Here is a 12,979-nt window from a genome sequence, read left to right as displayed (position 1 = left end):
ATTTTCTGTATTTTACTTGAGGCTCTTCTAAAGTGTGCATACCTTTCAATCAATGGCTGATTTTTTTTATTTTTATTTTTGAATATTGACATTACTTCTTCAGACTAGAGTAAAACATATGGCATTTCCTGTATTTTCTTCATTCTCTGTTTTTTGGTATGAGGCTTCTGGTAAAAGAATTATTGAGTACTTACATATTTTTTCCTTGTTACCTGCTGTTGTGTTATATGCATGGTTTTAGTTTGTTCTAAAGTAAAAATCATATCTAAGCTAGACTGTTCACTAAGATATTTGCAGCAGATTTGAGGTTTGATTTTTTTTCCTCCTAGTGCTTACAAACATATGCTGTGAAAATTTGGGAATATTTTGGCTTTTCTCTGATCTGTTAGTATCGAATGGATGCCAGAAATGACAAAGTATAATACGAAACTTGTTTTGTCCACTTTCACGCTATAGTCAGAGAGATTACAAAGAAAGATTGGGAAAAAAAAAATCACAACGTTAAGAAATCCAAACATGCTTCCTGCATGTGGTTACCACTGTGGGGAGGCATTTTTTGCTTCAGCATTATGCTTGCTACCCCTTGTGTCAGGTGTAGTTGAGACGAATAATTTGAAGTGACAGGTGTGAGGCAAAGTAAGTGTTAGAGAGCTGCTTCACGTACTTGGTATTAAACTGTATCATCGATAGCAATTGTTAAAGAGAAATGAAATTTGAAGATAGAACACTTCTCAATAAATAACCACTCTTCAAGTCTCTCTAGATGTATCAAAAATTCAATGAATATCTAATAATTATTTATTACACTATACTAAATATGGGCATGAAATTGCAAATGCCATCTGATGAGAAAGAAAAGAACATTTGCACTTTGGGGGCATTTATGTGCTCCTTTCATGGATTTGTGTTTGTTTATACTAAAGGCTTCAGAATGTTAGCCTTCGTGTCTGCAGCAGGAGAGGTTAACTGCCAGGGTGGGAAACCAATCATGTTTACAACTGAGTTTTTCTTAATCAACCACAAGGGAAAGAAATTCTTGTATAAAGTAGAACTGTAAGAATACTGTCAAAGTCTATGAGAGTTCCTACATGTTACCAAGCACAAGGAAAGTCTGATCCTGTTGAGCTTTTGGTTGCTGCTGAAATGTGTATGTCAAAAAACAGTTGAGCTATTAATACTATTGATAAAAATCATTTGACTAATGTGATGGTGAAATATAAAATATCACAAGTGTGTGAAAGCATAGTTGAGTTCAGGCAAGGCATAGGGTTTAGCCAAAAATTACTTATTTTGGATTAGAAAGTCTAGGAGATTTAGGCAGAACTAGAAAAATAGAAAAATGTATAGAGCAAAAAATATGAATAATAATATAAAACTTCTGAAATTTTACCTGGAACATAGGCGATATATGTTAACTGGTGGTGGTAGTTTGCATTCTTTTGTCTTTTGTGTAGAACTGGATGTCATGTGTTCTGTACTAATATCTTTGGATGTTGTTCTAAGTGGTAAATGTAGACCTTAAAGTCTTCAAAAAAAAAAAAAAAGCCAACAGCAAAAACTTAAGGGAATGTGTGTGCTATAATTGCAAGTTTGTTCTTCCCCCCTTCTTCCTCATACCTACTAGTTCTTTGTAATTCCGTTGTTTGTTATTGCTGTATTCAGCAAATTAATTTCTTACTGAAAATTTACTGTGATAAACTTTTCAAGACATTATATTTTTAATTAGTTCATGAGAACATGTTTGTTCTGTTGCTTTTTTATTTATCTTCAATAACTTTTTAAGTGTACAGTAGTCTCAAAAATATTGTTTTGTGAATAATTATGTACTTTAATATTTCTCTTTTTTTCAGAATCAAGATTAGAAGGCTGGTTATCACTACCTGTTCGAAATAACACTAAAAAATTTGGATGGGTTAAAAAGGTAAAAAAAAATATTATATATATATATGATCTTTTTTCATGTGTAATCTGGATTTTACACTCACCACAGATTTTCAGCACTTTCATTTTTTTTTTGATACATGTTCTCTCATTACTTAAATGTATGTATATGTGTATGTATGTAAATATATATGTAATATGTTGGGTGATGTAGCTGTGTCTGAGTAACAGATTGGACAATACAATCAGTGATAGGCAATCTGAATAGCATCATGTATCTGGAACTTAACATATTCTGGCAGCAGATGCCCTTCAGAATTACTTTATTTAGGAGATAAAAACCAGTGGCTGCGCCTCTGCTGTGTGCAGCCCTCACTTGGTAACTGCTTTTCAGTAGCCTCTTCAGCGGCTCTTTACCCAAAGAATAGCCTGCACAGTTTTATACTAGTTCAGTTAATGCTCAGTCATGGTGTTCATTCTGGACAGAATTCTAGAAATTTGAGGTCTTAGAGATAACAAGCTGTTTTATGAAAATTGCTAGCAGTACTGATAAGTGATCTTTGTGAGTATGATGCCTATTAGTGGTGAACTGCACATGTAAAACAGGCATTCTAAGATGATAACTATTCTGTCAGTCCAAGAGAAAATTAAGTCTGTAAAATAGAAACAAAAAGCTTTTATGTTACTCTCTCCCCAACTTTTATTTTTGTCTCCTCATATATACTTAAATCTGTTTAAATACCAATTAATGTGATAACATAAACTGATGCATCAAGTAATAAAAATCTTATCTGTAGTTCAGTGAATTTATTGGCAAATCATGGACTCAGAATACAGCACTGCTATTGTCCTTTTAGCTACCATTTAACAAAACAATAGATATAGAAGTATTGCTTTGACATCTGTGATAATTGCTCTGATATCTTTGATGTGATGAGTTGGAGTAAAATGTGTGTTGTATGCTTTTCTGTCTCTGAACAGTATGTAATTGTGAGCAGTAAGAAGATCCTGTTCTATGACAGTGAACAAGATAAGGAACAATCTAATCCCTATATGGTATTAGATATAGAGTAAGTATTCTGTAAGATTGCTTCCTCTCATTTGCAGGTGGACTTTGTCAGAAAGACTTTGACAAAAGGCCTTTTAGAAAGATCCAGTCTTAGATCACAATGTCAAATGAGACATACTTTTGCAATAAGCTCTGTTGACGCGTGTTAACCCACACAGACCACTGAACTGACCTGACTGAACTGCTACCACCAGCTGAGCTAGGCTTACCTCACACACTGTAGCAAGAAATGTTAAGAAATCTGTAGCTGAGGAACTGTAATTTTCAGTGTTTGTACATTTTCACTTACAACATGCACTTAGTTAGGTGGCATAGTTAATTTATTTCCTTAACAAATACAGATTGTGGCTATTCGGAGGTTGGAGTGTGGGCAGAGGATTGTGTTAGAAAGCTACCAGCAATCACTAAAGTCACATGATGTCAGATTTTCAGTGTTGTCATTTTTTTTTGTAAGTATAGCTGGATACTTGTGACTTGTTTTTATTTAGGGTTTGGAAATTCATGTGCAGGATTCAAAGATAGGCCTATCATTTTGGAAACATTAACTTTTGTATTTATTGAAATAATTTCCTATAGCAAACTGTTCCACGTCCGGCCAGTCACTCAGACTGATGTGTACAGAGCAGATGCGAAGGAAATTCCAAGGATATTCCAGGTACTTAATAATAAATAAATGTTTCTAATGTAACAAACATGGTATGTCACGTTGTCAAAAATATTTTCATAACTTTGTCTAATGAAGTATTTACTACAAAATTGCTGAAAATATCCATTCTGGTGTAATTCCTCAGTCTTTCTAATTAGATAATTACTCTGAATATACGTTCGTCATATAGGAGTACTGAGGTTATTTTGCCTTGATTCTAGATTCTATATGCTAATGAAGGAGAGAGCAAAAAGGAACAGGAATTTCCTGTGGAGCCTATGGGAGAGAAGTCAAATTACATTTGTCACAAAGGACATGAGTTTATACCTACTCTTTATCACTTTCCAACCAATTGTGAAGCTTGTATGAAGCCACTGTGGCATATGTTTAAGCCTCCTCCTGCTCTAGAATGTCGTCGTTGCCATATCAAGTGTCACAAAGATCACATGGATAAAAAAGAAGAGATTATAGCACCTTGCAAAGGTAATTAGCAAGTATTTGATTATGTGTACCGTCAATAAAATACAAAGCATTCTAATGTTAGTAATGGTCTAACACCAACTTAAACAGGTAGGTTTTTCTTTTATGGGTATGTAGCTGTCAAACTTCCCAAAGGTGTCTACAAGAGGATCATCTCACTGCTGTGAGTGAATGGCATGCAGCTAATTAAGTACATACCTGCTGTGTTGTCAGCTTCATGCAGCAAAGCACAGTAGTTGTAAGACTGCTCACACTGTTGTGTGTTGTGCAGCATTGCTGTGTGACATGATAATGTTAGTGGGTGTTAGGAAATGGATGATATTCAGTGAAGTCACTCCTTGTGACTTAGGTTGTGATTTCTAGTGATCAGGCATGCCTTTGTTTTAGCTTTTCTTGTTTTTTAACATATGTGTCTTCCCTAGTACTAAACTGTTATCCTGTAAACAAACATAAGAAGGCATAAAGAAACGTTAAGTTTGGCAAAATCTGCCTCACTTTGCTTTTGATTTCTCTGGAGATTTCTCTTTGTGTTGATTATGAGAGTATGGTAATCTGACCACTAATTTTTGATGTGGGTACATGTTTAGAAAAATAGCAATATTAATTTTTATTTTAAAAACTACTATTACAGTGTATTATGATATTTCAACGGCAAAGAATCTACTACTGTTAGCTAATTCTACGGAAGAACAGCAAAAATGGGTGAGCCGACTGGTGAAAAAAATACCCAAGAAGCCTCCAGCCCCAGACCCCTTTGCTCGATCTTCTCCCAGAACTTCCATGAAGGTACAGCCAAACCAGTCCATCAGACGACCAAGTCGACAGCTTCCTCCAAACAAACCAAGGTGACACAAGAGCAGCTATTTAATTTATTATTTTAAACATTCTACTACAATTAATGTGATACATGTCAACATGGGCAACTGACCACAAATGTTGTTGACTACTGATGTGTGATCTAACACGTCATATTCTATAAACCTCATTTAAGTTATAAGAAGACCCATCAAGATAGTTAACCTAATGCATTGATAATGTATCTTACTGTTCCCGTGAACTGGCAGCTGGTAGGGAAAGTGGGGTTTAACTAGGCAGAGTCAGTCAGAGGGTTGTGAAGATTTTAAGGAAAAAAAAAAAAAAAAGGTTTAGTGACTTTCAGTATGGCCATTACTGTACATGATTTGAAGTTGAAATATGAAATTAGGTACTTGTGGTTCTAATGAACCTAGGAGATAACTGGGTGCCTTCAAAAAGCAATCCAGAAGGTCTTCCGCATACCTAAAGACTGCACATCTTGTCTTTCATACTGGGTGGTTTTGAGGAATGTGTTGAATTCCTGCCCCATTCTGAGGTTAGAACCGTTACTGAGGATTTGTGTGTTCAAGTGTGATTCATCTGACCAAATATATGTCTAACTCTACCTACAGTTGATATATAGGAAGAGTTGGTTTTAGGATTGAATTCACAACATCCTAATGAAGAAAGGGAGCATAAAGCTCTCTTGGACATCCACAGCAAAAAAAGTTAGTTCAGATGAATCTCACTTTTGCATCTCTGCTCATGCAGGTTCCACAGTGTGGTGCCATTTTATGCAGTGGTAAGCATCTGTGTGAGCATCGCTTACGCTTTTTGAAAGACCTGGTAGATGGGAAGTGGTGGTCACCGTTTGGACAAGTAGTTGGAGCACTTGCCAAAGGGAGGGAGAAATGGTTTCAATTCCTTATTTAGCCTAGAAGTACTCATGCTTATGTCTCATGTTTCCTAAAAAAGTAGTCTTATCATCAAGTTCCTCTAATTTGGCAAAGAAATATGCATATATAAAAACCAGTAACCTACTACTGGATCAGTTTTAAAGAGCAAAATCCTATGTTGCAGCCATAGAAGTGATAACGTTCTGCGGATTGCAGTTAAGTGATTGCACAGTACAGAATTTCTGATTTTTCCAGTTTGCATTTTTCCATCAGCTAGAGTACTGCACTAAAAAGGAAGGAACAGCTAAGGTTATAAAGCTAATATTTAAACATAGCAGTCCCTAGTTGTTGACAGCCTATGAAAGGTTTGGTCTGTCTGACATGCTTTGTTTGTTGCAGTATTCCAGCAGCAATGGACAATCCAACAACAGTTTAAAATTGTTCCTTCAAGAAGCAATTTGTGAGTGGCTAGATAGTGTTGCTTTCCTTGCCCGTGTGACCAGACTGCCACCACTATCTAGGCTGGCTGGGAAAACTGGGTTCAAAGATTCACCAGATTTACAGGGGGGAATGTAGTGCAAGCATGCAGGTGTTGTGATGCTGTTGCAATAGCAAAACAGCCTTATGGTAGGAAGAGTTAGATAGTAATAAAAATAAAAAATATATTTTAATATGGGGAAATACATAGTGAAAAGACTCAAAATAACTTCACTTCCCTCCTAATTTCCATACAAACCAACTTTTGATGATTTATTTCCATACTTTAAAAGAAGGTCTGACCTAGTAATTTGAATTTTAAATGATCAGATTTTTTGATTATAACCATAGAGGTGAAAAGTTTAATTCCACATTTTAGAGAATAATTATTGAAGGGATTCTTCGTGCAAAATCAATGAAAATATCAACAGTTGGACTGGAGCAAGGAAACATTATTCGTGACAACCTGGGGGACAAGTAAAAAGCTTTTCTTCTGCATTTTTACATTCTAATTCATCAGCATTATTCTGTTTCCTATTGTTGACATATAAAGGGTACGTTTTATACTCTAATTCTTTTTCCACAGCTATGCTTGAATTCTCAGAAAGAAATTTTACTTGTTGTAACACCCTTCTTTCAATCTTCATGATGTTTCTTTACAGATTGCTTTCAGAACTGTATCTAGCTTGCCCTTCTTTCTATTGGGGTTCTCCTCCACTCCAAATCAGTCTTTAATGATTTTTCCCTAACAGTATATTTTTCTATCTGTATATTTAGTAATGGTGTAAAAAGGAGGAGGATGAATATATTTGTGTGTAAGCAATTTTATGCTTGCAGTTAAATTTTCCAAGTTAACTTTTCAAATGTACCTGTCAGCTCAGGAGTTACAGATGGAAAAGTGTAGTTGTGTGAGGTCATCTCACCTTAATGCAGGTCTGTCAAAGTTCTGTGGAAATCTGTATGGGTGTAAACACTTTCAGTTAGAAACCATGCACTTAAAAATCACTGTTAATGCTATAGCCAGTTAATATCTGACTGGTGCTTCCGTGAGGTTTTCGTGCAACCACTTACTGTGTGGAATAGTTAATTTTCTGTTACAAATTCCACCAAGAATGAAGATCTAGTTGCCAGCTAAACGTGGGAGCTGAGTGGTTGGGGACAAGCTGAGATGAGCCAGCAGCATGGCCTGGCAGCGAAGCAGGCTCTGGAACTGCACTAAAGGAGTTCAGCCAGCAGATTGAGGGAGGAGATATCACTCATTATTCTACAGCGAGATACTGTGTCCAGTTTAGAGCCCCCCAGATTCAAAAAAGACTATTGACCAACTGGGGAAAATTAAGCAGAGGCCATTGGGCCTCTTCCCTATGAGGACAGTCAGCAGGGAGAAGGGCTGGTGGGGCTCGGCAAGCTCCATCCTTGGAGGCTTTCAAGAACCGACTGGAAGGAGTCCTGCACAGCCTGAGCTGGCCGTACTTTGCAGCTGGCCCTGCTTTGAGCAGAAGGTTGGCTGAGAGACCTGAAATCCCTTGCAACCGCACGGTCCTATAAATGCCATCCATGCTAGGAATTTTGTCACACAGATTGTATAATTTCTTCATTCATCTAGATTGTGCCAAAAGGATCATTTCACAGAATCACAGAATCATCTAGGTTGGCAGAGACCTCCAAGATCACCTAGTCCAACCTCTGACCGAACACTAAGAAGTCCTCCACTAATTCCAAATTAGAAAAATCAACTTTAATATATTTTAATACCTGGTGACTTTTGTGTTTTAGGAAGCATGATAACCACAGTTCATATAATAGATTAATATCGAGCCTTTTTAAGGATATATCATTTAAGTGTAAAAACTTCAAGAGCTGAAATCCCAATAAAAACTGAAACCTGCTTTGTTTAAAGCAAGCAATTAACTACATTGTAACATGTTTTAGTTAAAATATCCTCAAGGCTTTCTTTAGAATAAAGTTTCTATCTCTGCCTCATATGGTTATCATATAATCCTGATTTCAAATCCACTGAGCTCAGTGGAGAAATGACTAGACTGGATTTCATTTCTTGTAAATCGAGAAGTTAGTACTTGAGATGTTTGTCTAAAATCCTTCTATAACAGCAGAAAGATGAATGCCTTTAGACAATGATTCATCCCATCCCAAAGTGAATGCCTAAAATAGGTGAAATGACTCATTTGCTGAAAAAGTCTGCCTCTCTCTCCTCCATTCTGTGGTGACCATAGAAGGAGCATCGGCAGCGATGCATAGAGAACGCGGTGATACATCCTCTTTTTTTGGCATTGCCCAACATGAAGTAATGAGCTGCAGGACAGCTGTGAAGTATAATCTCACTGTATTTGTTTGTGAATTCAGATGACACTGTTCTGTTTGATGTTCTGTTCAACAACCAAATTACTGAGTTTTACTGGAAAAATTTAGTCTTTCATTATTGTCTGGAAAGGGACGGCAGCTGAGCATAAAACTGCACCTGGGCCAACAATAGCTGCAGCAAAACAGCAGCTAATTTTATGAAATGTAAATGTTGGTCTTTCCTAGTGAAAATTTGGGGAAAAGATCAATATGGTAAGTGTTGGTAGAATTTAATGATTTGTGAGATAAATTTCATTTGAATACAGTATTTGTGGCTTTCATGAATGGTAACTGAATCTTCATATTCCATGGTACACAAAGAAAGGAGCCCACCTATTTTGAGACAGTCTTATTTTAAAAGGTTTAGTGATAACAAATGGAATTTTAAAGTCTCTTCTATAGGAAGCATGACACACATTAAATATCAAACCCTCCTGTTGCAGATTACTTGATCTGGCATTTAAAGACTGGGATTGGTCATTTGATGATGTTGATGATATTGATGGTGATGATGATGACGATGTTTTTGATTTCTGAAGAAGTATAAGGGGTAAATCTAAATAGTGAGGAATGGATTTGTTTGCCTTTGAATACAGCATGCCATGTTGGATTTTGTTTCTCAAAGTAGAGAAAACACAAGATCTCATTTTAATATTTTTTCCTGCAAAAATGAGATTCTGTTGACGGTGTCAAATTTTTAGAGGAGTTATTTTCATTGAAATGATGGGTTTGCATTTACAGTATTCTTAATTTTCTAATTGTAGATCTTTGTTCAATATTCATGTCTGCCTGCCCCCAAAACAAAATACCTGTTGTTGCCAGAGTAGTTTTTCATCCATAGTGCTAATACTAGCAGTATAAGTAATCTTAGAAGTGCTAACCTCTGCAAATAATTTCTGAGGGCTAAAAGGGAGGTTTTAAAAGCTGGATATTTACCTGAAATAGAGTCAGTATTTACAAATGCTTTTCTTAAACTTTTAAGATGAACTCACTTGTCCATGGCTAGCAGACATGAAATCCCAGGAGTTCTGCATTTTGCTTTTTCTACCTGTGTTGTGAAGTGAATTTGACTTGGCTTCTTTTTGCAGTGCTGTGCTTTTTGGGTACCTAACAATGCATTTGAAAACTCTGTAAACAAGCAGGCTTTGCAGCTTCTATGACACGGTTTCCTTGACTGCTTTAGAAAAGATGCAGCTGTTTTGTTGATCTAATTTGCCCCATGGCTTACTCAAATACGCAACGTGAATGTACTGGAAAGAGTGAAATTATTTTATAGTTTTCAATGTTCTAGTCATTTTACATCTTGATGAAATATTGGGTTTACACTGCAGAAACACCTAAATATTAAACTGTGACCTCTTAAGAATTTTTCTAAATAGCATGTAGGTGTGTCTCAGCTTTATAAAAGAGTGGGCAATGACAGCACCACAAGGGCTGTGCCTCAGCTATGTACTCAGTTGAGATTCGAGCTCGTTACGTTAATTAAATATAATGCATCCTTATGTATAAAAAGCCTTTAAATTCCTAATCTTTTATTACTGACTCTTAAATTATGCTATTGTACTTTACCCTCATGTTTACAAGGGGGTTTCATCGATTTGGGTTCATAATGCTAAGGATGCACTATACTTAAGTAACGTGATTGTTGAATGCAGAGGAATGACTGCTCCCAAGTATGCTGATGAGCCCATCTTAAATGAAGATTTTGAGGAGGTGTGTTCTTGTCAGATTTTCATTCACTGCCTTTACTGACCAAACTTCCTGCTTCTTTTTCAGCTAACTGCTTTCCGTGAATGCAGACACAATTCAAGGTGATAATTTTCTTCCCGTTACAGCAAGACTGAAACATATCCCAAAATATATTAAAAATATATATTTTCCTGAGAGATTGTGCTATATATATCAGAGGTTTACATTTTTGCTGCAATATAAATTACTAATCTCTGAGGGTTTTCCTGTGTTCCCCTGAGTGACTGATCAAATGAGGAATGGCTGGTAAATAGTAAAAGGATATGTTAGGTAACCTTTTAAACTTTGTTCCACAAAAGCTTTCTCGGCAAGACACACACACTACATTTCATAAAAGGATTGAGAGGAATGAGTATTTAAACTGAAGAAACTGACTTTTCAGCTTTCGTAAAGATGCCACCAGCACGTCTGCAAGAAGAACAGGAGGAAGATCGATCACAGTGATATAGACTGCATCTGTAAGAAGTGACCATTATACTGTGTATATATATTGTACTGTAATACTGCAAGAGGGTTTTAAAAATCTTTCCACTTTATTTTTTTATGCTTATTAATCAGATACCGTTACTTATTGCAGTTGCAACTATGCACTTGTATAAAGCCATAATGTTGAAGTTTATATCATTCATACTCGTCTATCAGAAGCTGCGTGTCAATGTTAAGCAGCTAGTTTTAAGTTTGAAATATATACTAGTTTCAGCTTGTCATCATGGGCAGTCCTGTTTTTGCCTAATTGCCTTAATTTAATTTTTTTCAAGTTTTTTGCCCATTCTCTGTATTTAAAGAAAAGAAGGTTTACCAGCTCTTAGGATGCAATTTTGCTTCGTGGCAGAAAAAATAGTGCACTATTTTTACACCTAGTAAGTATATCAACGTCAACCTATTTTGAATGTATATCGACTGGTTTTGAGGGTGGAGAAATGTTGGTTACAAAAACAATGTCTGATAACATTGGAATTACTCGACCATTTGCTTATACGTGTAACTGCTCATCCAGCCCTTTTTACAAACCTCAATATTAGTTATCAACTTATATTAACCCTCATTAAGTGCTATGAAAACTTCATTTTGCCTTGTTTTTGCATACTCTCCTAGATGTGTTTTTATTTCTGAGAAAAAAAAGAGAATATGTGATTATTTTTTACATTTCACAACACAGTATCCAAGGACTGTCACAAACTTTAAAGAAAAAATAAAACATACTGTAGATGTATTTTAAAATTTTAAATCTGGTTCTCCAGCACATAGCTGTAGGCATAGGTAAATATTTCAGTAGTGTGTTTTGAGAACTGATAGCTGGGAATAAAGGGCCTCAGAGGCACTTAATCTGACTTTTTTTTTTTTTTTTTTTTTTTTTTTACTTGGGATTGTACAAAAAATATAATTTATGTGGGCTCATTCATGATGTGTTCATAATTATCCCAGAAAATGCATGTTTTATACAACTACAGTATGCTATGTTAAACATATTGACAGTAAAAAATGTAGTCTCCTATTTGGTCTCTTTATATATATAAATATATATATATATTTAAAATATATATATATATAAACTATTGTGTGGGAGTGCAGTAATTTAAAATATGATCTAACACTTCAATGAAGGAGGACATTTCACTTTAAAGTTTTGTTTGTTTGTTTTTGTTTTTTTTTTTTTAAAGAGTGTTGAAATGTTTGGAAGGATAGGACCATGATTTATTTAACACTATCATGAAAGGTGGACTTGGAAACACTGAAATACTGAAAATGAATAAATATATTTGCATTTTGTAACCTCTACTACAGTTCATCTTAACGGAGCCAGAATGTATTCAGTTTTCTATTTATGCACTCGCAAAGTAAAACGTTGTTTGTGGGTTCTGAAATCCAAATCTAAAACTTGCATATCATTTCTGTTAGGTATTATAACCCAATGCACAGCTACGGTGTTTTTTCCCTGCTTGTTTTGATTTACAGAAGTACGGTATATTTTTAGGTAATGCAGATTTGCATAGAGTACAACATTAAAAATGTATACAGTAAAACTGTTTCCATTCACTGAATGCATAAATATTTTATATATATAAAAAAATGTTACATTGTGGGAAGTTCTATCCTTTTCTGAATTGGAGAGTATTATATATATATTTTTAAATAAACTATTTGAGTAAGGTAAAGTAGTTCCTGAACTTGACAAGCTGGTAATTAATTAAAATATTTCAATACATAGGCAACTACTGTGGCAGATATGTGACAGGCAAAGACTGCTCAAATGAAAGCCAAGCAAAGGCTGTGTGTGGAGGAAGGGCAGACTCAGCAGAGCTGGTTTGGCAGGCCATCAGGTACCGGGGCTGGGTCTGGTGCACCTTCTCTGCATGGCTTGCCCTCATTCACTGTGAATCCCTGGGGCCCTGTTAAGCCAGACATTTTTGGAAATGTGCTGTATTATAGTATTTACTAGCCACGGTTAATACATTGTATACTTAGATAAATTAGTTATTAGCTACATGTACAGCAGGCTGTATTGAGAAGCTATCACAGAATGATACGGGCTTGTAGGGCACACTGGAGATCCTCTGCCTGACATCTCCCTCAAAGCAAGGCCAGCTTGGAACAGGTTTTCCAAGACCTGGTCTATTTGGGTTT

General features: G+C 35.7%; 1 protein-coding gene across 4 annotated transcripts in view; it reads left to right on the top strand.

The window, feature by feature from the left end:
• The window catches only part of ROCK2 (Rho associated coiled-coil containing protein kinase 2), a 119,231-nt gene extending 106,721 nt beyond the window's left edge, over window positions 1-12,510 (top strand). For 3 of the 4 annotated variants that reach the window (XM_035323302.1, XM_035323301.1, XM_035323304.1), the window contains 7 exons: window positions 1,851-1,921; window positions 2,863-2,951; window positions 3,527-3,605; window positions 3,818-4,079; window positions 4,708-4,921; window positions 9,049-9,155; window positions 10,382-12,510. In XM_035323302.1, the coding sequence (XP_035179193.1) occupies window positions 1,851-1,921; window positions 2,863-2,951; window positions 3,527-3,605; window positions 3,818-4,079; window positions 4,708-4,921; window positions 9,049-9,142 (809 nt within the window). In that variant the 3' untranslated portion in view covers window positions 9,143-9,155; window positions 10,382-12,510. The remainder of the gene's footprint in view (window positions 1-1,850; window positions 1,922-2,862; window positions 2,952-3,526; window positions 3,606-3,817; window positions 4,080-4,707; window positions 4,922-9,048; window positions 9,156-10,381) is intronic. The other variant, XM_035323303.1, reaches the window with a different exon arrangement.
• Window positions 12,511-12,979: the final 469 nt, after the last annotated feature.

The sequence above is a fragment of the Oxyura jamaicensis genome, chromosome 3, assembly GCF_011077185.1.
Source record: "Oxyura jamaicensis isolate SHBP4307 breed ruddy duck chromosome 3, BPBGC_Ojam_1.0, whole genome shotgun sequence".
In the NCBI taxonomy this organism is placed as follows: Eukaryota; Metazoa; Chordata; class Aves; order Anseriformes; family Anatidae; genus Oxyura; species Oxyura jamaicensis.
Note: the sequence above shows the minus strand (reverse complement) of the source record. Positions and strands in the feature narration are given on the sequence as shown.